General features: G+C 57.4%; 2 protein-coding genes across 3 annotated transcripts; both read right to left on the minus strand.

The window, feature by feature from the left end:
• Positions 1-271: 271 nt before the first annotated feature.
• LOC149852813 (uncharacterized) lies at positions 272-4,349 on the minus strand. The gene is made up of 6 exons (XM_090029595.1): positions 4,023-4,349; positions 3,627-3,679; positions 3,193-3,438; positions 1,730-1,939; positions 1,143-1,193; positions 272-687 (listed from the first exon to the last, which is right to left on the minus strand). Exons 1-6 carry the CDS (start codon positions 4,026-4,028, stop codon positions 645-647), a joined length of 609 nt encoding a protein of 202 aa, XP_089885721.1. The 5' UTR covers positions 4,029-4,349; the 3' UTR covers positions 272-644.
• A 9,086-nt stretch (positions 4,350-13,435) lies between these two features.
• LOC149852814 (zinc finger protein RFP-like) lies at positions 13,436-23,316 on the minus strand. 2 transcript variants are annotated; one of them, XM_090029310.1, is made up of 7 exons: positions 22,460-23,314; positions 18,013-18,108; positions 16,214-16,444; positions 15,827-15,849; positions 15,075-15,190; positions 14,003-14,062; positions 13,436-13,637 (listed from the first exon to the last, which is right to left on the minus strand). In XM_090029310.1, exons 1-7 carry the CDS (start codon positions 22,877-22,879, stop codon positions 13,570-13,572), a joined length of 1,014 nt encoding a protein of 337 aa, XP_089885436.1. In that variant the 5' UTR covers positions 22,880-23,314; the 3' UTR covers positions 13,436-13,569. The 2 variants fall into 2 exon arrangements, with proteins under 2 accessions (XP_089885436.1, XP_089885435.1); XM_090029309.1 differs by lacking the exon at positions 13,436-13,637 and having other exon boundaries at positions 13,690-14,062; positions 22,460-23,316.
• Between the last annotated feature and the right edge of the window lie 329 nt (positions 23,317-23,645).

Below are 23,645 nucleotides of genomic sequence, written 5' to 3' on the forward strand. Positions count from 1 at the left end.
TCCTGAGAGCACCAGCCAGGATGTGGGGATGCCAAGGCAAGCGATCCCTGGTCATAGACTGACCGCTGCAGGGAAGTACCCCTCCTGACTCAGAAGGCACCAGTCAACCGTAGTTCACTCAGAAGGATAAAAGCAGGACATACCAAGCTAAAGCCCTTTTCAAAATCTTGCCATCAGTTGGACTGCAGTAGGCAGGTCTGTCTAGTCCAGATCTAATGGTCCAGATCTAGGCCAAGGCCACTCCATTTAAACCCAGAAAGCTGACCAGGTGTAAAATCAGAGCAATGCAGCAGTGGCTCATACCATGCCGCTTGCTTCGCTGTTCACACTTGTGCATCCTCCTTGCCTTATAGCTCAGGTGTACCTGCAGCCTGCCTGGCTTATGGGCATGTCTAAAGGACATGGCTCCTTGTAGCCCAAAGAAGCCCTAAGGTCACGATGGCCCCTCAGTTGGAGTGTGCAGGCCCAAGACACTGAGACAAAAGAAGAGGCTGTGGAAACCTAGAAGGAACAGGAAAGCACTTACATGCTCAGAGAGGCAGAATCACCAACGCTGGCATCCTGTGGGCCCATCCCAGATCAGGCAGGGGAGGATGGAGGGAGGGGATGACAGGGGTGCGTGGGGAGGGGAGGAGTTCAGCTGTTCATCTCTTGGGGGCAATACAGCACTGGACAATCCTGGCCAGCCTGTAGGAGAAGGGGCAGAGTCACGGCACGCTCTGGGTGGCATGCAGGCCAGGCGAGAAGAAACTAGTGTGAGTGGGATGGGATGGATCTTGGCCCCTCCACTAAGCCCCAGGGAACAACCGCAGCGTAAAGGAGAGTCTCCCCAGCAGGGAGCAGTACGTGGTTCTCACACATGGATCAGTGGGGCTTTCTGTCCCAGCAGGCCTGACCTGGGCCGGAAACTCTGACCTGAAAACCCGGGGTGAAGCCCTGGCAGCAGGGTCCTTGGGCCCAGAGGTGGGCAATTAGGGGCCAAAATGGAAGATAGCTGGTCCTTATGGGGCACTAGAGCCCTGGCAGAGAGGCAGGATGGGTCATCCTGAGCGGCCTGGAGGCAGGAGGCACCCGATCATCATGTGGGCTGGGGGAGGGCACCCCTCAGGCCTGGCACTACTGAGGTGCAAGGGGACACTCACCTTCTCACTGCTGCCCACCTTCGCCTCCTCCCCTCTGTCACTGTGTCCGCACTGCGGGTGGGAGGCAGAGACGCTGGTCACCTCGCAGACACCCCAAGCCCCCAGGCCCTGCCACTCCCACCAGCCCATGCCCCAGCCTCCCCTCTCTCCACCACTGCCCCGGTCCCAGCGACCGGCCCTGGGAGCCCTGCCGGACCCATCTCCCTTCCTCCCCCTGTGCTGCTGGGCCTAGCTCTGGTTCCTGGGTGCACTCTGGATATACACGACAGTGAGGGCTCCCAGCACAGGGAGCCCGGGGCTCTCGCCTCCTGCCCCAGCCCTGCCCCACCTAGACACACAGGGCGCTGGACGGACTTGTGGTCTAAGGGACTTACTGAAGACACACTAGTCATCTCCCCTTTACTAACCTATTATCTCCAGAGGCCTCCAGAGCTGGGAAGGAACCAGGGGTCTGGACCCTCAACCCGTCCTTCTCCCAGCCTGCGAGACCCTTCCCAGGACCAGGAGCAGAGTCCTGGCTCAAGCCCTCCCTCTGCTCCTCATAGAAATCCCATGCTCGCAACCTAGCAGCAGGAAAAACATCATACCTTTCCCCATGTCGTCGCCCAGTGGTCTGGGTGCTTGCCTCCAACGTCGGCCCCGGGCCCGCCTGGCACCCCACCTCAGCCAGGCAGAGGGCCCCGGTCTGGGTGCAGGCGTCTTCGTGCCAGGGGCCCTCTGCCTGGGTGCCAGTGTCTGTGGTGAGGGGCAGGCTGGCATGGGTCCCTGTGTCCAGCCCCTGGGAGGGGCATTTGCTCCTGATTACACAAGAAGTAACTGATCAAAGATGCATTATGGACAGAATAAGATGCACTTAAATGCTAAGAGCTGCACCTAGGGAGAAAGAGTCAGCGTCACACTTACAACCTGGCAGATGACTTTCTAAGCAGCACAGCAGCAGAGTAGGATCTTGGAGTCATAGTCAACTCCAAGATGAACTTGAGTCGTCAGTGTGACAAAGTGAGAAGCAAAGCTAACCACAGTCTATCATACATTAGCAGGTGCATCACGAACAGGTTTGGGGAGGTGACACTTCCCCTCTATGCGGCATTGGTAAGGGCGCAGCTGGAAAACTGCATCCAGTTTTGGACACTGCACTTGAAGAGGGATGTGGATAACCCTGAGGTGGTTCCAGGGGCCACTCATATGGTTCAGGGCCTGCATATCAGGCCCTATGAAGAGAAATGAAGGGACCTGGATGTCTTCAGCCTCCGCAAAAGAAGGCTGAGAGGTGACCTGTAGCCATCAACAAATTCATCAGGAGGTGGTGGGGGGCAGAAAGAAATAGAAAATACTCTATTTACCAGGGTGCCCTTCGGATAACTAGAAATAATGGGCACAAACTGACAGCATATTTACATTAGACATCAGGAAGACCTTCTTTACGGTAAGGGTAAAAAGCTCTCCTGTAGCAAAACCCACAGTTTTTCTTTTCTTTTATTGCATTCACTCCCCTATGCCAACCATTTCTGACTTATTCTCTCCCTCTCTATTCGCTATAGATAAGTATAAGGAAGCTAAGATGTAGGATAAGCTTTAAATACTTTTATTTGGGTAGCAAAATTTTCGTTTTGGATATCCACTGTTTTATATTATATTATTATTAGGTTTGTACTGATTTCTACTGTTGTATATTGTGTTATTATCATTTTTGTATTGATTTTTATTTTTTCATATGGATATTGTATGGTTTAGGCCTGTGTTTGTAAGTGAACCAAAGTCATGTCAAGTTTACATTTTATATGTCAAGTCTCCATTTTGTGTCCACTGCCCGGGCATCCCCTGTGTGTCGCAACCGTACGAGGCACGTATCCCTCCCATGTAAACGGGTTCCCCAGATGAGTTGTGGGGGACAGAAAGAAATAGGAGATGCTCTATTTACTAGGGTGCCCCTTGGGGTAAGTAGAAGTAATGGCCACAAAGTGACAGAGAGCAGATCTACCTCAGACATAAGGAAGAACTTCTGTATGTGAGAACTTCTCACAAACTAACACAACAAAGAGCACCGTACCTCTCCCCTTGTCCTGGTTCTTTGTGATGTTGGCCAACCTTTGTCTGGGTGCTTGCATCCGTCACGGGCGGGGGTTCGGTCTGGCACCCCATCTCAGACATGCAGAGAGCCCTGGTCTGGGTGCCGGCGTGTTCGTGCCCAGGGCCCTCGGCCTGGGTGCTGGCCTCTACATATAGGGGCAGGTTGCACTGGGTCCCCGTGTCCTCATGGGACCCTGCCTCCATTTCCAGGCAGGGGCTGATGCTCCTGATTGCACAAAAGGAACCCGTCAGAAATGGGTCCTGGACTGAATTCATCCCCACCAGCACCAGAGAAGGAAGGACTCCCCTCCCTGCAAACAGCACCACTTGCAACACCCCATAGCCTGGCCCAGAGCCCACCAGCTACCCAGGACAGCCCCGCACCGCACCCTCCCCTCCCTGTCCCCCACTTACCCCCGCCAGGGCGGCCAGCACTCCTCCGCCAACCCCTCCATGTCCATGGGAGTCTGTTGCAAATGAGCAAGGAAAATGGTAATGAAATGAAAATCCAGCCTGTGGGCCCAGACCTGGCACGTGGTGGATTATCGGGGGAGGCAGGGGACAGCAATCCAGGGAGCAAGGGATGTCAGTGCAGCACAGACCTGTCACCCCACCGGTCCCACTGTGACATCCACACAGCTCACGTGGTGCCCAGCACTGCGCACACAAACCCTCCGCCCACGGAGCCAGGGCAGCCCCCTGTCCCCTCCACTGCGGGGCTGGCACAGCAGGGTCCAGGCTTGCCCTGTGCACACACAGGCACACACACACTCCTTGTACTCTGGGACAGGGGCGTGCAGAGCGGCTCACCTCCATGGGGCTGTCATCCAGATCCAGGTCCTGCTCTCTCTGGGCCTTGAGGGCCAGCACCAGGAAGAGGTTCTGGCTCCTCAGCGCCTCCACCTGGGCCTGCACGAGAATCCCCCCAGCCCCTCAGAGCCTGCCCATGCCTGCGCCCAGCATATCGGGCCCCGCACCCACCAGCGCTACCTCCCTGCACACCCAGCAGGTCCCTCCTCTCCCCACATGCCATGTGTCTGGGCCCTGCTCCCAGCTTCAGCATCCTCTGGGATGTCCCCCAGCCTGGCCAAGCCTGGCCTCAGCCTCTTCCCTCCCCTGCCTCATGGTCCTGCCGGCCTCCGCCCCATGCAAACTCACCCGGAGCCGCTCCTCCCGTTACCGTGCGCTGTGGAGACAGAAAACATTTCTGGGCTCAGAGACACTGATGGCAACGTCCCAGAAAACTCCCCTTCCCCACGGAGAGACATGCACGGAAGGTGGGATGGCCCCTGGGCTTGTGCCCCGAGCCCTGTGCCGCACAATGGGAACAGCCAGCTCCCTGCCCAGCCCCACACCTACCAGGACAGGACGATCTCTATGTGCTGCTCTGCCTGTGCCAGCCGGGCCCGAAGCGCCTCCAGCTCCAGCTGCAGCAAACGAGAGAGCGCGGGTTGGAGAGACGTCACGCCACCGCCGTCTGTCTGCACACGCAGCTACCTCTTGCCCCCATCTGTCCCTCAGGCCCTGCATTTCCCCGCCACCCCCCAGCCCAGCCCCAGACTTGTCCCTCTGGTCCACCCCTCCATGCGGCCATCGCCCAGCCCACTTGGTCTCCCTCACAGCCCCCACCCCGCCTGGATCCTGCTCACCTGCTGATGGCACTGCCCGCCACAGGGTTTCTCTGCCTGGGGAAGGAAAGACCTGCTGGGCGATGGACTCCCCTGGGCAGCGAGTTCCCCATCTCCCCAGGGTGCAGGGATGGCGGCCCCCATAGTCCTGGGGCCAGGCACGGCTCATAGACCTGGGTCTCGGGGATGCCAGGGGTTGGTTGTTACCACCTGCGTCAGCTGAGCCCCCACCGCCCAGCTCGAGGTCCCAGGTCCCCTGAGACACTCCGGTTTGGGAAGGACTGTCCCTGTGATCGGGGGTGAGCCCACGACCCCCTCCCTTATTCTTCCAGGGCCCGTGGAGTCGGCAGAGAGCGAGACTCTCCCTGGGGTGTCGTGCAGTGCGTGGGGGTGGGGGGGCAAAGTGCACCTGGTGAGAGACCCCTGACCCCAGATCAGCTCCCAGCACCTCTGGGCAGGGGAGAGACTCACGGCAGCGGGAGGGTCCGGCCACATCTGGCCCCTGGCAGAGCTGCCCCGCACAGCTGGCAGGGTCTCCCCCACCCCTCCACTTCCCCCCGGCACTGCTCCTGGTCCTGCGGGGAGACAAGGGGCCGCGCGTCAGCTGGACCCACTCTGCTGCCAGGGTGCAGGGCGGCCAGCCCCTCTGGGCACAGCACGTGGGGGCACCTGCCAGGAGTCCTGTGAGCCGCCAGGGCAGGGCCTTCCTCCACAGGGGTCGGGTGGGAGTCCCCAGGGAGCAGGTCCGGGAGAGACCCCAGGGATGTGGCTGGTCGCCTGAGATGCAAATGCCCCTGACGGGGGCGCGGTCCCAGGGGCAAGGGGATGAGGGGCAGTACGGCTGGGGAGGGGTCTCCTGGTGCAAACAGGCATGTGGAGGGTGGAAGAAAGTGCCGGGGGGCTGGATCAGGTCAGCCCCTAGGAATGGAGGCTGAGGAGGGAGAGGGGGTGCCCCCATGCAGAGACCTTGCCCCCTCCCCACGCAACCACACAAGCCCTCCCACAGCTCAGGCTGGACCCCAACTCACCGGGTGCAGGCTCCCTCCTCTCCTGGTCTGCCCCCAGGGGAGGTAAACGTGTGGTGTCCTTAGTGGAGGGGAGTCTTCCTGCTGCCGACCTGCCTGCGCCCAGCGGGGCATCTGGTGCGGGGGGAGATGAGGGCTGAGCATCAGGCTGTGGGGACTGAGCACCGCTGTGAGGACAGGGGTCCCACAGCCCGTGTGGCCCACCCTGCCCGGGAGCAGAGGCCCACCCTGCCCGGGACCTTGCTGGTGCGGAGCAGGGGGACGGCTGGGGGCACGGAGCCGGGGCTGTGCAGGTTGGACCGGGGACAGCGGGGGCTTGGCCTGCCAGGCAAACCCTGCCGGGAGGGGATGTCCCACGGGCCTGGAGCCGCCCGCGCCGCCCACCCCGCACTGCTGCCCTGGGGGCCGTGCCCAGACCTCACCCGCGTTGCTGGGGCGCAGGCGCAGCGGGGGCAGCTTCTCGCGCCGCAGCATCTGCAAGAAACACAGCCCTGCGCTGGAGGAGGAGAGAGGAGCCGGGCTGGCGAGAGCAGGGACGAGGCACGGGGCCGCGGCCTGGGCCTGGCACCGCCTGAGCCCCTGCCGCCCACTCGCCCCATCGCCCAAAATCCCTCTGCCGGGCCCGCGGGTGTCCCCGGGGTGCCCTCGCCTGAGCCAGAAGGGGCACTGACGGCTCCCACAGGCGCGCGCTCCCGCTGCTCGGGTGGGGAACTACAGGGAACTAACTACCAACCTAACTAACTAACTACTGCGCTACTGAACTAGGGAACTAACTATCTAACTAATGAATCAAGTAATAAGCTAACAAACTATCTAATGACCCAACTAAGCACCTAACTAACAAACACACAGATGAACTGCTGAACTACTGAAGTAATAAGCTACTGAACTATCAAAGTATCGCACTAAGGAGCTCTCTAAGGGATACGCTCACCACCAGCAGCTAAGAGCGGCTCAGCGACCCCTGCCGGCACCGAGGACCAGACCGGGCGGGGCCGTGCGCCTGGCTGCGCCGACGCCCGAGCGCACTGGGCGGGGCCGGGCTGACAGTTGGGCTGGGGACTGTGATGTCGCGCTGGGGGCAGCAGCACCGTTGCCGCGGCAGCCAGGGTGTTTGCTCCCCGGGGCAAGGTGCTGGGCGCGGGGGCTGTGGGCGCCGGGGTCCGGCCTGGCCTGCGGGTGTCCCCGGCCCGGGACGACCTTCGACCTTGAGTCTCGGGGCTGGCAGCGAAGCGCAGGGACAGCCCTGGCGCAGGGTCCTGGCGAGCCCCGAGCGCCTGGGGCCAGAGCCTCAGGCCTCTCCGATGTCTGCCCTGGGGGTGAGGGCACCCGCGGGCAGGGCGCGGGGCTGGGAGCGCAGAGCGGTTCCTGGGGCCACCGCTGCGCTCGGCCTGAGCCCCTTTGTGCGCAGGGAGGAGCGACGGGACCGCAGCCGCCTGAGCGGGGGCCACCCCGGGACTCACTGTCTACTCTTGCCAGCTCGGTTTGCTTCTCCCAGGTGCACAGTCATTAAACAGCTTGGATTTTGCTCCCCATTGCTGTTCATTTTTTTGATTGCTGGATACTACAGATAACATGCCTATGCCCAGGGTCTCACAGCACACGCAGTTGCCCAGCTGCCACCATTTGACAATTTGGCTCTTGGTGAAGTCCATGGCAAGACTCCTGTTGAGTTCAGCCAAAGGACAATCAGGTCATTACTGCTTCAGCCCAGACTTATAGATTCACAGAAGTAATTAATGACAAGGATGGGATTTGAATCAAGGGGCGCAGAACACAAGGGATTAGCCACCTCGCCTCAACCACTCGGCCACCTTGTCATGATTGACTATGAGGTATTTTTTCTAGAACCCAGCTGAAGCTGAGTTGAAGTTTGTTGACTGTAATTAAAAATACAAGAGATGATGGCAGCAAAAGTATATTCAGTGACTGTTGATTGCAGTAGGCTTTTAATGCAGCTTGACGATCCTAGTGATGTCTGTATAGACATTGATAGAAAACTTTTTCTGATTTTTTTTAAAGTTTATAACTTAAATTAGCCTATGGTGGGACTTGTGTTTAGTTCATATATTTCCTTCGCGTGCCTCTTGTGTCTTGTACTGAAACAACAGATATAAATACGTTATTCTATACTCTGCCACAGACTGCCTTTGTGACCCAGGGCACATCATTTTGCCCCTCTGTGCCCCAGTGCTCTGACCGCAACTGGGAATGATCCTCCTCTACCTCACAGGGAAGGTGTGAAGATACATCCACTGTAAACGGTAAGGCACGTGGATGTAATGGTAATGGGAGTCAGATCAGTTCCTAACATACAAAAGATACAATTTTAAGCCTTCTGTCCCCAAACTTCTGCTTAAACTGAGTTTTTTCCAAGTTCATAGTCAATTATTGTGCTTAACATAGTCTGAGTAGTCTCAGTAAGCCTGCAACACTCTTTTGCCTGATGTGGACTTGAATTTTGCTTTTAACCTCTGGGTTGATGGACACCGTGTGTCGCTAGATGGCAGCATTGTGATGCCTCAGGGCACAGCACAGGAACAGGTAAAATCTAGCCGTGGCTCCTGTGGAAAGCTAAGGGGAAAGCAGGATTATTCATATATTTCAGTCTTTTTTCTTCCCACAAAGCATGTGCCATTTCTGTCCCTCTTCCGTTTTATTGTCAGTTTTTACCCGTAATGTATTTCCTTCCCACATGCGCCTTGTTTGCATGTGAAGACCCTAATAGCTTCATCCTGAGCCCTGGCAAAAGTTCTTAAATCTTCCACATTACTGTCACTTGAATGAAGTGACTTAGTGAAGTAGTTTATAAATCCACTGGTCCTGAAAAGTCACTTTGTAACACTGACTGAAAAAAAGATACTTTATCATAGAATCATATAAAGGAGGATGGAAAAGGACCTTCAGAGGCCGTCTAGTCCCAGCCCGCACCAGAACCAGAATCCTCCCGAGCCAATCCAGCCACTAACCAATTAGTAAAACTGCACAGCGACCCTGACGCAGCCACGAGGCGTTACACTGCCGCCTGCCACGGGTAAGGCAAGGGGACGTGGTTGGCCCATGTCCGCTGCTAGGTACCTTTCCTGCAAGAGGGAAGAGTGAGCAGTAGTATTTTCCAGTGTACTCTCATTTACTATAGTTTTGTGTAACTTGAATGTTTTGGAGGTTGTGCAGGTAGTTATGTCTGCAATCCCCAAAGTATGAAACGGTTTGAATCATCAAGGCGACCTAGTGAAAAAATGTTGATCTGCTGTTTGTGATGACGAGGTGCAGAACAGCTTTGGGTCTCGTATACCGTGACATCCGAAACGCTCCCTGAGGCTCATTTCTTGGGGGAAGCGGCTGGCAGCGCCGCAGAGAGAGAATTACAGACAAGCCTTAGCGGGCTCTGCAAGGGAGCGCACAGCCCCGAGGGCGGAGGACGGAAAGGCAATGACGGTCGTGAAGGAAGCCACCTGTGCCTTTTGTTTCAGGCCAGGCACAGGAATTACTGAGGTCTAGTGAGGGAGGGTGAGAAGTGATATGCAAGGGGAATGGGGAACGCTGCCCAAACCGGTGTACTGATGGGGACAGGTATCAATACATTTGATTCAGAAAAGCATATTTTTTCACCATGTCTTTTGCTTTGCATTGACATACATTTCTCCCTTCACTCTTTTTTTCAGGGCACACTAACTCAGAACCTGAAGGAAGGAGCATATTGTGAAGGAGCATACGGGGGGAGATGCTTCCCACACCCTGGGATCATCTGCTGTAAAAGAGAAGCAGACGTTGATTTTTGCTAGGGTTTATTTGCATGGCTTCAGTGCAGTGCTGAGGAAGAAGAGCGACTCTTGTAATATATGTCATAGAGTGGGAGGTTTTATTTCTTTGCCAATCTGTCTTTTCCCTTGGGGATCCTTGTAGGATCGTATGGTTTTATTAATCAGCCTACAGTAGGTCTATTGGGGTGTCTGGTTATTTTTACCTGCTCCTCCCCAAGTGTCAGCTGAGACCACAGTGACACGCGCACAAGGGCATGTGTGGGAATAGGACTGGAATAAATCCTTCTCTCAGTCCTGCATAGAAATGCCTACAGACAGCACGAGCTGGACTCATTCAGCATTCCCGAAACTTTCATTGAGAAATGTTGTCAGGTTATTGGATAGACATGTCACAGGGCTCACTGTAAAGTAGCTTGGAGCATCATTTAACACGCTCGAGATACTACCAGCAGTGCCAGAAATGGCATTTTAGTTGTTTCCTAAAAAGTATATTTCCCTGTGAAGTATTTTGGATGAAATACTAGGACAAGTGCCAACTGAAAAAAACAACTGTATATAATATACATATATATGTGAATGATGCTGCATAAATAAAGTTACACTGTATTTTTGGTCTGGAAATAGCAGGTAATTTTTATACCTTGCAACTACTGTAATTGGAGATAAGTACGTGGTCTCCACTTAAGGTGGAGTCTCCATCTCTTGACATCTTCAGATCAGGACTGGATGTCTTTCTGGTTAACACGCTTTAATGAAACACAGCCTACTGAATTCAATGTAGGAGTGAATTCAAGAGAGGAGTGTCTGCTGGGGACAGCAGCCAAGGGAAGATGCCCCAAACGGTGCCGCCCTGCGTGTCGGCTGCCCAGGGCCCACGCAGAAAAAAGTGCGGGAATTTCTAGGGCGGACGTCCGGCGGCGGGTGTGAGCTCGTGTCCTGGTGCGAGGACAGGGCAGACAGGTTCTTGGGGTGAATGCAATCTCTTTCAATGCACCAAATAACGAGGTGGGAAAATTGTTCTTGGCAAACTTTCAGGCACAAACTCCCTTGGTCGGGCTGAGGAAGCGTGTGTGGATGGTCTGTGCTGCTCCGGGGGGAGCGCTGAACCAACGCCGGCACAAACGACCGCGCACACGCTCTCGCTCTCGTGCTCTCTCTCTGGGGGTCTCTGGTGCTGCTCTGGACGGCTGCGCTTCAAGGGTGCGAAACCCGTAATTTCTCCTTGTGCAGAGTTATGGGTTTCACAGTCCCGAAGCGCAGACGTCCAGAGCAGCGCCAGCAATCCCGCGCGTAGGCAGCACGGGCGCACACACGGGCAGGGGTGCGGCAGGGCTCATCTCCGTCCAACTCTCAGCGTGTGTCTACTGGAGGGAGCGAAGCGCTGTGCCAGTCCCGGCGCTGCCCAGCGCTCCTCCCATCGCACCAACCCACAGCCCCGCACAAGCCCCGGGGCTGCTCCACTCCCCGCCGCACACCCAGGCGACATGCACTGCCCCCCAAGACCCACCTCATCCCCATGCCCAGGATCGGTGGGGGCAGCTTCAGTCTCCTCCCTTGGGCCTTGGCAGCAATCCCCAGAGGTCACGGGGGCCCGCTGTGTCTATCCATGGCCATGTGCACCTCCCATGTGCCGTACACTGTGTCCCAGCTGCTCCGTCCATTTTTCTCCATTTCACCTTCCTGGCAAACCCACCTCTTAGCCAGCATTGTCGGCACCCCCAAGCATTTACAGCTACTCACTGGTCATCAGAGATCTTGTTTTTTTTAGTTTAAAAAATCCCCAATTTTTTAGTTCAAAAAGTAATCCTAAATCCACATTTTTCTGTGATTTTTTTTAATGAAATACCACAATATATCTGTGTCTGTATCTTCATCTTAGTGGTTTTTCATTTTAAGCATGGAAAAATGTGGATGTAGGGTATGAAGAAATCCTCTGCTCTCTTTCTCTGTCTCCTGGCCTAAGACAGCCTCAGCCCGGCCCCCTCCACTCATTTGCTCCAGTTGCATGATTTAAGTGCACCTGGGCCACGGGCCCGACTTGGAGAAACACCTGCGGGAGGGCAGCCTGGCTCTCCCTTTGTCCCGGGAGAGGCACGGTGGGGAGAGGACGGGCAGTCATCCGGGGTCTCACTGGCACACAAAGATGTTCCTGCCGAGCTCTTCTACCCCCAAACTGCACGTGCCACTGGGGCAGGGGCCGGTCAGCCCAGGACATGGACTGCGCCAACCCTGCCCAGCGCCCAGGAGTGAGGTACAGCAGAGACATGAATGTCGCATGCCCCCGGCAGCTGGCAGCGTAGGCGATGCTTTTTGAAGGGGGTGAACCACCAATCTCACCGCCAAACCCACCTGCACCCACTACGTGTCACCAGTGCACCCAGACACACCAGCACACACCGGTTTCCTGGCAGATGTGTTTATTCCACACTCACGGATATTGCATAAATCCAAGGAAATTGTCCTCGCACTGTGGGCAAGTCCCCAACAAATGAGACCGGGAATCAAGTTCCACCATATTTACTCGAATCTGAGATAAGGTGGGAGGGCAGAGCCGGGTGGGGAGACTCGGTGCCCCCGTGCCCTAGCAGTGGAAGGAGTCAGAGTGGGGGCATGTTGTGCCGCTCTCAACTCCTCGTGTGGTGAGGTGCTGGCATGGCCGGCGGGTCTGTGCTGGGAGAGGCGGAGTGGGGGCCGTGTGGGTGGCCTGAGTGGAGTGGCAGTGACGCCTGGGCCACGGCAGCGGGGTAGAGCCGTGGCCCAGCCTGTGAGTGGCTGGGGAGCGAGGGGGTGAGGACAGCATGGCTCTTCCCCAGGTCTGTTAGTCCTTGAGCTGCTGGCAGTGCAGCTGGCGCAGTGGCGGCGGCCGCGGTAAGGACTCTCATGGCCGCACTCTGCCTCCCGCGCTGGGTCCTGCCTGCTGGGCTGCGGAGGGGGCTCCTGCCTGTGCCGATCCGGCCAGGCTGCAGTCCTGTGCGTGCAGACTTTTTTTTTGATTTCCATCTCACAGCTCAAACCGCATTAGCAAACCCGCAAAAACATTAACAATAAATGCGCCCGCTCCCCTGTGCCCCCACCCGCTGCCCTTCCCTACCCCAATCCCACTTCCTCTGTCCAGGCCCCGGTTGAGGTTCAAATCTCAGTCCTTGCCGCTGCTGCTCCGCTGCTGCTGATCCTGTTGTTGTGCTTCTCGCTGGCGCCAGGTCCAGTTGCGCCGCTGTCCTCTCCGTTTTCCTTTCCCACTTCCCCTCCCGGGGACTTGGAACAGCCTGTGCCCCATGTCCCTTTTCCAGGTGGAGTTGGCTGCATTTTCTCCATCCTTTGCCACCGCTTTCCGGTGGTAGGACTGGAGTTTGCTCAGAAACATTTAACACAGGGGATGGGGGGGGCGGGTAGAAGGGAGTCCTCCGGGGTCATAGAGAAAGGGGAAGCCAGAGTGGCCCGTTTCCCCACGTGGGGGTCCATTCCCCGGCTGTTCCCCCTCCCCCCATCACTCAGTGGCACAGTCTGAGCTCGGATTCAACCCCCAACACCCAGAACCAGGGCCGGATTCTGTCCCCAGCGAAGGAGGCCGGCGGGAAGGTGAAGATCGGGGCCTCGGTGTCAGCATCAAGAAACGACACCTGCCCCCCTGCACAGTCCAGACAGACCCGCACCTTCCTGGGCATCTGGCACAGGGACAGGCGGGTGGGAGCAGGGGCCATGAGAGCCTGGACCATATCCCCACAGCGCTGCACGGCCCAGATCCCCTCCTCGGGGCTAAAACTGATCCCTCCCTTCCTCCTCACAGACTCTCTGGCCACCCCCACGGCCCAGACTCCCGGCCCCACCTCCACCTCCCAGCAGTGTCTCCCCCAGGTGAATCCCTCACGGCCCAGCACACAGCGCTCAGAGCTAAATCTCTCAGGATTATCAGGCACAGGCTGCCGTGTGTTTGTACATCTCACACTTCTCCCATATCCAACAGTACGAGGTGGGGATTTGCCGTGTCTGGATCCAGAGTCAGCGTCGCTGGCAGAGAGAGTCGCAGCGTCAGGGCAGAGCTCAGCCGGGGCAGGCGCGGCCGTTCCTCCCCCGCCCCAGCAGCCCCGTCCTGCCTGGGCCCGTCCTGGGCCCCGGAGCTGCCTCTGCCCTGGGCCTGGGGGCTGAGCACGGCCGCCCCGCAGCCCCTCAGCCGGCACGGGGGAGAGCCCTGGCCTGGGGGAAAGGGGGAGACACCCACAGGCAAGGACAGGAAAATCCCAGCCCAGCGCCCCGGGTCCCAGCGCGGGGGGTTTGATGCTGGTCTGGGAAAGGGTTTGCCTCTTCTGCAAGAGGCGGCCGTGGGCTCTGCGGGATCTTTGTGTTAATGCCGGGACCAGCTCCCCAGCGCTTACCTCTTTTGTATGATCCCGGTGGTGCCCCTTTGCCCTCCTCCAGGGCGGATGGCAGAGTCTCTGCAGGGGAAAAAGGGGCACAGACATTAGACCTGTGGTGTCTGGTTCATGCTTAAAGATGGGACCTGCCTCAGTCCTGAGCCCCTGGGATGGAGCAGAGACACCGGGGCAGTTCCCCCCCTGCTGCTGGGACTGTGGCTGCAGAAGCTGCCTCCACATCTCCCTGCTGCCCTGCAGCGCGGCCTCCTCCCCCAGGACAGGCCGGGGGAGCTGCAGGTGCAGGCAGAGGAGTAGGGGGAGAAATGTAACAGCCACGGGCCCCGGGGGAGCTCAGAGCCCAGCCCACCCTGCCCCCTTAGACACTGGGGTGAGGGACTCAGTGACAGAAAGGGACAAGCAGTGGGGTGGAGGGGGAGCCCGTGGGAAGGGGATAAGCTTCACAGCTGTCTTCCTCACTGGCTGAGGAGACAGACAAGGGCTTGTGCCAGCTGGGGAAGTCCAGGGGTCCAGGCAGAGTCGCCTCTGCTCCAGCGGCCCCCATGGGGGTGCAGGACACCAGAGGTGCAGCTTCACCCAGGACACCCCCACCGGCCTGCTCTGCTCCCTCCCTGCTCCTCTCCTGGTGCTTGGGAGCCCTCCCCCCTGCACTCCCTGGGGTCAAGCCAGCGGGATCCAAACCTGACAGCCTGCCGCATGTTTCATTTCACCTCTTACTTTGGTGGCCTGACACGAGGCACTGGGGTCTTGCTCGGAGTGGGGCAGGGCCCCGCAGCTCCCACCACCCCAGCTGCAGGTGCCCAGGCTGAGCAGCGCTGGAGCTGCAGGGCCCTGTACCTCTAAACCCAGATCACAGGGGCACCCAGAGGAGCCCTGGTTCATCAGCGACTCGTGCAAAGGCAGAGAGAGGCCCTTGCCTCGTGTCTCCATTCCTACGACCAGCGATATCAGTCCAGCACGTTCAGTTTATTTCCCAATTAATAAAGATGATGGCTCCAAATTCACACCAACTGCTTGTCTCCTCCTCCTCAACAAGGACACTTCCCTCTTCCCTTTCAAAGCCCCTTCTCAGTACCTTGAAACTTCTTCAAAGTCTCCTGGAGAGCTAGCGCTTGTCCAGACAAGATGCTGAGCCTTGTTTCCAGCTGTGGGCAAATCCCCTCTGGCAGCTGGAACTGCTCCTTCTTGCACCTGGGAAAAACTAGTCTGTGTTATTTGATTTTCTTTTTGCAGCTCAGCTTCATGGTAAAAACACTGGGTGGATGGAGGGACCTGGAGACTGACTCTGTCCAGGTGCCTCAGCTACAGGGGCAGGGGCAGCACAGACAGTGGCAGTCACAGGCGATGCGCAGGAGGAGCAGGGGGAGGGGCACGTGCCCCCCATGACAGGGTCAGTGGTGCCTGCGGGGGCTTCCCAGCTCTGTCCCCACAGCCAATGCCACCCACCTGACTCGGGAGGCACCAGTTGCCCCTGGTGGCAGTGGCAGCTCCCCTAGCAGGAACCAATATGTTTTCTTCAGCTCTGAAATGCCCAGGACATTTCCTGGCATCAGAAAGGAGCTGAGACTTCACGGGAAGTTGGCTCAAGTTTTGTCGCCCAGGACTATTCCCAGGGACAAGTGCGGGAAGGCCCAGATTACACCTTGCAGTCTTCAGGCTGCCAATGATCAAAGACATCACTTCCCCAAGGAGAAGAGGGGGACGTTCATCCTTCCCACTTCAGGGACAGTCCCAGTGCTTGCCGTGCTGTGGTGCCCTGCAGGGATTTGCCCATTGCATTGTCCCCGAGACCCTTCCCTCTATGGGGAGCAAGGTGGAGCCACCTACCTGCTCAGCGTGCTCCTCATGTCCTAAAGGGGGAGAAAAAGATGCAAGAGTGAGCTCAGTGCCACGCTCCACACTCGGGGACTTTGTACTCAGACTTCGAGTGCCATACATGGAGGGCTGTGGGGAAAGTTGGGCCCCTTTACAAGCCTCCATCTAGTGACCCCGCAAGAGGTGTAAGAGGGCAGCCGTGCACCCTGGGGAGTGGACACGCGCAGGGCAGCAGCAGCTAGAGCTAATACTCTGCATTGCCCATCATTGCCACCACCTGCCTGTCTGGGGCTGTCGCCCTGCTTGCTCCTCCTCAGTTCTGCACCTGGTCCCGGCAGACTCAAGACTGAGCCCTTTCCCTCCCCTGCACTGGCACTGGGGGCATTTCATGTGCCTCACCTGCAGGAGGTCACTGGCAGCCTGCTGGCACTTCCCCTCCAGCTCCCCGATCAGGCTGTCGAGACGGGAAATCTCCTCGGAGAGGTGGGTGACAGTCTCACCCTGACTCTTCCCAATCCCGCTCTCCAGCTCTCCCAGCTCAGCCAGCACGAGCCGCTCTTGTTCCTCCAGGAACCGGCGCAGTTGCTCGAATGCAGCCACGATCTTCTGCCTCTCGGCTGCTGCCTTTTGCTGCCACGAAGAGAGAGAAACTGCGTCAGGGAGGGCAGCCGCTTTGGGGAGAGTCAGGGATGGTTCGTTAGCCCCCGTGGTCCTGGCTGTCTGCACGGCTGGGACCCCTGACCTCCCACCGCCTGGAGCAGAGCTGGGGGTAGCTCAGGTCTGGGGCCCGGCCTGGGATCTCTTCACTCTGTTCACTTTGCAAAAGAGTTTTCTGCAGCCTTGAGGGCTCGGACCTGGCATAGGGGACAATTTGATGGCTCTCAGCAAGGAAAGCACCTCACTCATCACTTGGGATCATGGTTTCGCCGTTTAAAAATCCACGGACCCCCAGCCCTGCCGGTGTCCCTCACTCCCCCCTGCAGCCTCCCCTCCCTGGCAGTGCTCCCTGCTCCCACCCTCTGCCCCAGGCCTCAGCCCACTAGTGTGTGGGGCAGGGGGGTTTGTGGGGCAGGGGCGGCCTGGTCATAGGTGATGCCATAACCATCAGGGGGAAATGGGGGGGCACACCACTCCCTAAATTTCTGCACCCACAGGAGGGCACAGGGCTGCAGCCTGACTGGACCTTACCAGGCAATGCTACCGCCGCGGCCCAGCAGGCAGGACAGAGCACGGGGGGGGCAGAGCGGGGAGTGAGATGCGGTGTCCCCATGCCGCCAGCGGTGCAAGGAGTAAGAGAGCGGGCACAGGGTTGGAGGGCCAGGACATAGAGACTGCCCGAGGGTGCTGGTGTGTGGGGCTGGGGAAAGGAGTCTGGGCCCTGGGGCTGCAGCGGGGCAGGGGCCTTACCCGCGCAGCGCTCGGTGCTGCTGGCGAGCCCAGCCCGGAGGGGACTGCCCCAGAGTGTGCACCTAGTCCTCGGGTGGGGGAAAGGGACAGGGGGCCCTTCGGGGGGTGGGGAGCTGCGTGGTCCCACACGTGGCCCTGCGCTGCCGGCTGGGGCTTGGGCACAGCAGGGAAGCGCGGCTCTGGTGGGGCCATGCTGCGGGCAGCTGGAGGACGGTGGGGGCTCCAGGTGGTCTCGGTCCCTCCCACGGTGTCTGGGCAGCTCCTGCCCGTGCAGGCAGTGGCAAAGGGAGTGCAGCCTGGGCGCAGGATGAAGAGAGGAGGAGGGGATGCCAGTGGCACCCTGAGCTCCCAGACCGGCTATGGCCCCTGCGAGGCAGCATCTTCCCGCTGCGTGCGGCCACCCCTACCCCTGAGAGCACCAGCAGCCTGGCCACAGCTCCCTGCTGTGCCCCGAAGCTCAGGGAGAGCTCTGATTCTGCAAGATAAAGAAGCCAAAATCAAATGCCAACAGATACATATAGTGGCATTGCTTTTGAATTGTTGGAAAAACACAGATTTGGGATTTTTATGTCATAACATTAAGGTGGGGGTTATCAGAGAGTTAGTGGTTTTTAAACAGAGGAAACCGGGATTGCTGCTGCTGAGGGGGCGTGCAAGGCCTGGCTGTGGGCACCGGCCACAACACCCTGCAACGCACGGTCACAAAATGCCACGGTCACCGTCCCACCAACCGTGCAGAGCAGGGGACGTCCCTTCCTTCCCCCCACGCCAGCCCGGCCCAGCAGCCCCACCTGGTACTCCTGGTGTTTCTGACTGTCACTCCCTCGCAGGGCTTCCAGCCTCGTCCTCTCTCCCCTGAGCAGCTGCAGCTGAGTCTCAAGTTGCTCCTGAGGGAAGGGAAACTCCTCGGGTCGGTTTTCCTCTCCTCGGAGGGGAGAAGCTGGAGTCTCTCCCCCGCACCACAACCGGGAGGGCTGCTTGCGGGTGCGCTGTGAGCGCGACCCCGGGGACATCCGTGCGCTCCGGCTGCACCAGCAGCTCCAGCACAGCGCAGCCTTTGCCTGGACGCAGCACCCAACGGTGCGCGCTTAGCACAGCCGGAGCAGCCAGCAGCCAGTGTGCAGCGGGATTGTGGAGCCAGCTCCTGCCCCGGGGGTAGAGCAGGTAGAAACACGGAGCCGGTCCGAGGCATGTGCCACGAGGCAGCGCTGCAACCAGCGGGGAAGTGCAGCCTGTCAGCGACACGCACTGACCAGAGAATAACACGGCCTTGAATCCGCCGCGGTCGCCAGGCCAGAGTGCCAGCCAGCCGTGGGCAGCTGGGCAGGACAAGAGGTCTGGTCTGCGGGCACCGAAATGAAGAAACTCAGAAGCGAGGCACCAGTTGTCCAGTATCACAGCCCAGCGGTACAGCTACCGATTCCATTACAGCGAAATGCCTCAGGAGGAGCAGCATTAACCCAGGTGCAGCGCGGCACAGCAGTGGGTGGCCAGGCCTGGACAGAGGCAGGGGAAGGAGGTGCTCAGATACAAAAGGAGGTCCTGGCTGTGCTCCCTGGACTGGGGTGGTGCCACCACGTCCCCTCTGGACCCAGCATTGCCCCTGAAGCCCAGGCACCAATGCAATGCGCATCGCTGACACTCCTGCAACACGCCGGGAGCATCGGCTGGGGGACGTGGCTGCTCATGGCAGATCCCGTGAGCAGGGCCTGCCCTCCCGAGCGTGCACGTGGGCTCTGCACGATAAAGTGTTAGTCATTATTATGGGATGGAGCTGGAGACCAGCCCTCCCCGCTCTGTTGTTCCAGAGTTACTTTCATTTTCCCACTTAGCTGGTGTTTGGTCCTGAATCGAACAGCCCGAGGTTTTGGGCCTGGAGAAAAGTCAGTCTCACTTTTCTTTGTTAAGGGAGGAACTTAACAGTGGCAACAAGGAAATCTAACGGTGCCTTCCTATGGGAAAATCGGGGAATTTAATCCAGACACTGAGGATTGGCAGCAATATATTGAGAGATTGGGCCATTATTTTCAAGCTAATGAAATCACTGATGGAGACAAAGAGCAGGCAATATTGCTCAGTGTTTGTAGCACCAAACATATTCCCTTTTAACAAGTTTGTTGCCACCTCAAAAGCCAGGAGATAAAAGTTTGGCAGAGTTGTAAAAGATCTTGTCTGAACATGATAGCCCAAAGGCAAAAGTGTCGTAGAACATACAGATCCCATAACAGGCGGAGGAAGGACGGCGAATCCCTCAGCGAGTGCATTGCTGAGCTCAGAAAGCGAACTGAACACTGCTCGTTCAGAAATGTCCTAGAAGATATGATGAGAGACAGATCTGTCTGTGGAGCTAGCGATGTAAAAATCCAAGGACAATAACTTGCACATGGGGATGTGACCTGGGAAAAAGCTGGAAAGGTGGCAACATTTAGACTACAAAGAAGCTAAACATGAGCCCTAAACCAAGTGCAAACTCTCAACAGAAGTTTAGAGAATTGGAGAGATGTTTTCACTGTGGAGGCATGCATTCAGCCTCAGTTTGCGACACAAAATGTCCCAGTGTCGTAAATGCAGCAAGATGGGACACTAAGCCAAAAAATGCAAGGGGGGTGATTGGGCTGCACAACAAGGGCAGGCCTCAGAAAAGGGAAGAAAGCAAAACGCTTATCACATAAGGAGGAGGAGGGAGAGGAGGCAGATGAAGAGGGCCACGCAGTATATATACCGTGTAATGGGGGATCAACTGGAACCTTACAGAGTAACTGGACAGTGAAATAATCCCCCTGTCTGCATGGAAATAGAGACGGCGCCTCTGTCACAGCGGTCAATGAAGAGACTTATCAACAGTGTAAAGCAGGCCCGAGTCCCTTGGAAAAGACACGAGTGAAACTAATGACTTACACTGGGGAAACCATCCAGTAATAGGAGCAGTAAGTGTGCCTGTTACACATAAAGGAGAAGAGGAAACCTTAAATGCCTTAGCAGTAAAAGGAGAAAGGCCAAACGTGTTTGGTAGGACATGGCTGGAAAAACCCAGGCCAGACTGGGGAGAAATACCTAAGCTAGACTTACAGGAAATGCCCGCCCTCGCGGAAATCCTGGGGGCCTACCCTTCAGTATGCCAAGAGGGGTTAGGGGCACTGAAGGGCATAAAGGCTAGGATTTATACTCAAGAGGGCAGCCAGCCAAAGCATGTCAGAGCCAGGCCAGCTCCACATGCCCTCAGAGAGAGCCGAAACCGAATTGGAGAGATTGGGACTAGATGGCATCGTGTCCCCGGGGCAGTCTGCTGAACGGGCAACACCCATTGTACCAGTGGCCAGGCCTGATGGAAACATCCGTATCTGTGGGGACTATAACGTCATATTCAATCACGTTTCTAAGTTAGACGACTACCCCCTTCCACGCACCGGGGACTTGCTAGCAGTGCTTGGAGGAGGCCAGCAATTTAGGAAGTTGGACATGTCCCAGGCCTATCGACAGATGGAGCTGGGGGAGGACTGTAAGAAATTCACCACAATGAATACCCACGAGGGATCGTACCCATGTAATAGATTGTCTTACAGAGTTTCATCAGCCCCTGGCATATTCCAGAGGGTCATGGAAAACCTCTTAGAGGAGATTCCCGGGGCAGCGGTGAGGATTGATGATATCCTCATCACGGGAAAAAGTGGTAAGAAACACCTGGCAACGCTCAAGAGAGTATTTCAAAGGCTAGAAGAGCAGGGCTCCACTTGAAACAAAAGAAATGCTTTTTCATGAGGCCTGAAGTGCAGTACTTAGGATATAAGATCAGCAAGGAGGGAGTTTACCCCATGGCAGGTAAAGTCACAGCTCCTGAAAAGGCGCCGGCCCCACAAAACACGTCAGGACTTGGGGCACATCTGGGAATGTTGAATTATTATCATCGGTTCCTTCCAGACCTTTCAGCTCTGACAACTTCTACATCATCTTCTAAGGAAAGGCTCCTCCTGGCACCGGGGAGGCAGACAAGAAAAAGCCTTCGGAGAATCTAAGAAGCTACTTAAAGCATTGGAGCTTTTGGTTCATTTTGATCCCAGCAAAGAATTAATCCTGTCCTGCGATGCTTCATCCTATGGAGTAGGGGCTGTGCTGCCCCCTAAACTGAACAGTCTGGAAGAACGGCCTATTGGATATGCCTCAAGGACACTGAACAGCGCCGAATGGGGTTATTGTCAGTTGGAAAAGGGAAGTTTAGCTATTATATTGGGCCTAAAGAAGTGTTACCGGTATCTGGATGGGAAGGCTTTCACCATCATAACAGACCACAAACCTTCGGTAGGATTATTTAAAGAAAATAGAGCAGTACCCACTACAGCAGCGACATGACTACAGGGGTGGGCTTTGCCCCTAGGTGCACGTAGGAGTACGAGAGTCTTTACAAGGCGGGCCATCAGCATGCAAGAGAGTTTTTTGGGGGGATGATCCTCTTTACACAAAATATTTCAGTCCCCCCGGCCGACTTGGGGTCCAGGCAAGATGCAAGAACAAATGGGAGCCTTAACTTTTAAGATTGGAGCAAAATGGCCAAATGGTGAGATGACATCAGGACCACATCCGCTTATGATCGAACTGAGGGCCTGGAGCTGTTGCGGGAGAAGGATGGGTTTGCAGAGGACCCAGAATTGGGTCGAATGACTGAGAGGTCTGAGCCCCGTAATGCGGAGCCGTCCACGAGCTCTGCTGGGCCGGGGGCAGAGATGCCGGAGACAGACACGTGCTGCCCCGGGCGGAGGACAAGCCTGCTCCTGAGGAGGGGCATTACCCGGGGGCAGAACGGAGAGCTCCTCGTTATTTGAAAGATTATGTCTGGGTTGTAAATTAAGTGGAAAGCAGTGAAGTACTTGGGCAATTATAGGGTTACGGTGTTACTCATTATTATTATTATGGGATGGAGCTGGAGACCAGCCCTCCCCCCGCTGTTGTCCCAGAGTTACTTTCATTTTCCCAGTCGGGGGGTGTTTGTCCCTGGCTCAAACAGCTGGGGTTTGTGTCTGGGGAAGAGCACGGCCCAGTTGTCTGTGCTGGGTCAGGCACTTAGCAAAGGGCATTTTGATCCTTCTTGCCCCCCCGCAGGACGTCGGCACAGAGGCTACCACAAACCAGCCTCCGTGGGCAGCGATGCCGCTGTGCAGGGGCCGCGGGGCAGGAAGATGCAGCGCCGGAGGGAGGTGGGCGTCCCACCCAGCTGCACGGCCGCACCGGCCCGCGGGCCCGTACCTTGCACTGCTGCGTGGCCTCCTGGACCGGAGCCACGGCGTGAGCTCGGTGCGCCCGGGACTTCCAGCAGATCACGCACATCAGGACCTGGTCCGTCTTGCAGAAGAGCTCCAGAGCCTCCCCGTGCTGCTCGCACACCGTCGTGCCCCCGGCTCCCTCTGCTGACCCCAAGCTCAGGCCCTTGACCAGATCGACTAAATTGCCCAGCGGCCTGTTCGGGGCCAGGAGCCTCTGGTCAAAGGTCTGTCTGCACTGGGGGCAGGTGACGTCCGTCTCGGCCCCCTCCCAGCACCGGGCGATGCAGGCTTGGCAGAAGTTGTGCCCGCAGCCCACGATCATCACCGGGTCCGTGAACAACTCCAGGCAGACGGAGCAGGTCGCCTCGTCCCGGAGGCCTTGCAGAGAGCACTCAGCGGCCATGGCTGTGAGACGGGAGGGCACGGGGCTAGTTTCACTTCCCTGCGCTCAGGGCTGGGTGCACCCTGGGACGTTTCCTTCCTGCCAAATAACTGCACTGATGCTGAGCTGGGAGGAGCCGGGGTAGAGATCCAGCCCTGGGGATTGAGGGGGATCTGGTAACCCTTTGTGGAGAGGCGGCTGGGCCCAACTCCAATGAAAAGAACCAGGAAAGGATTTGAAGCTACTACCCATTAATTCAGCACACCCAGCATTTCTCATCGCACCTGCTGTCAGCCAAGAGCTTTTCATAGTTTCATAGTATTTAGGGGCTGGAAGGGGCCCTCCGGATCATTGCGCCCAGCCCCCCTGCATTGGGCCGGAAAGACCGCTGGAGCCAGACGGACCCACCAAGATGGGCATCGAGACCCCTTTTGAAGATTGCCAGGGTCGGTGACTCAGAGCTGTCAGGACGCTTATTTGGGACCTGAGAACTGCCTAAATCTCAGATTCACTTGAATGTGTTCAGTTTTTCATGGGGGCAGTGGGTGGGGAAGTTGTAAATGAAAAAAAGAAAGAAGAAGAATCCAGCTCTCCTCTCCATTGAATCTGATTTTTCACATTTCATTTCAAAGCTCCTCAATGGCAGGGGCTGCTCCAGACCTGACACTGCGCCTGCGGGAGCCCGGTGCATCCCCCGAGAGGAGCAGTGCGGTTCTCCTCTCCCGCTTGGACAGGGCTGGTGTCACCCCGGGGTGCCTGCAGGGGATTGGGGCACCTCCAGTCTTCA

The sequence above is a fragment of the Crocodylus siamensis genome, chromosome 15 (genome assembly GCF_052110815.1).
Source record: "Crocodylus siamensis isolate JL-2025a chromosome 15, ASM5211081v1, whole genome shotgun sequence".
NCBI classification, from domain to species: domain Eukaryota; kingdom Metazoa; phylum Chordata; order Crocodylia; family Crocodylidae; genus Crocodylus; species Crocodylus siamensis.

Bases quoted from the DNA above. Each gene is read 5' to 3' on its own strand.
- LOC149852813 (XM_090029595.1), bottom strand. The intron at 1,940-3,192 runs GTACGGTGCTCT...TTGTGTAATCAG, and splicing joins GAACCAGGACAAGGGGAGAG to GAGCAAATGCCCCTCCCAGG. The intron at 1,194-1,729 runs GTATGATGTTTT...TCCCACCCGCAG, and splicing joins GGGCGACGACATGGGGAAAG to TGCGGACACAGTGACAGAGG.
- LOC149852814 (XM_090029309.1), bottom strand. From the start codon at position 22,879: ATGGCCGCTGAGTGCTCTCTGCAAGGCCTCCGGGACGAGGCGACCTGC. The intron at 16,445-18,012 runs GTGGGGCTGCTG...TCTTCGTGGCAG, and splicing joins AGAAACACCAGGAGTACCAG to CAAAAGGCAGCAGCCGAGAG. The intron at 15,850-16,213 runs GTGAGGCACATG...CTCCCCCTTTAG, and splicing joins CTGCCAGTGACCTCCTGCAG to GACATGAGGAGCACGCTGAG.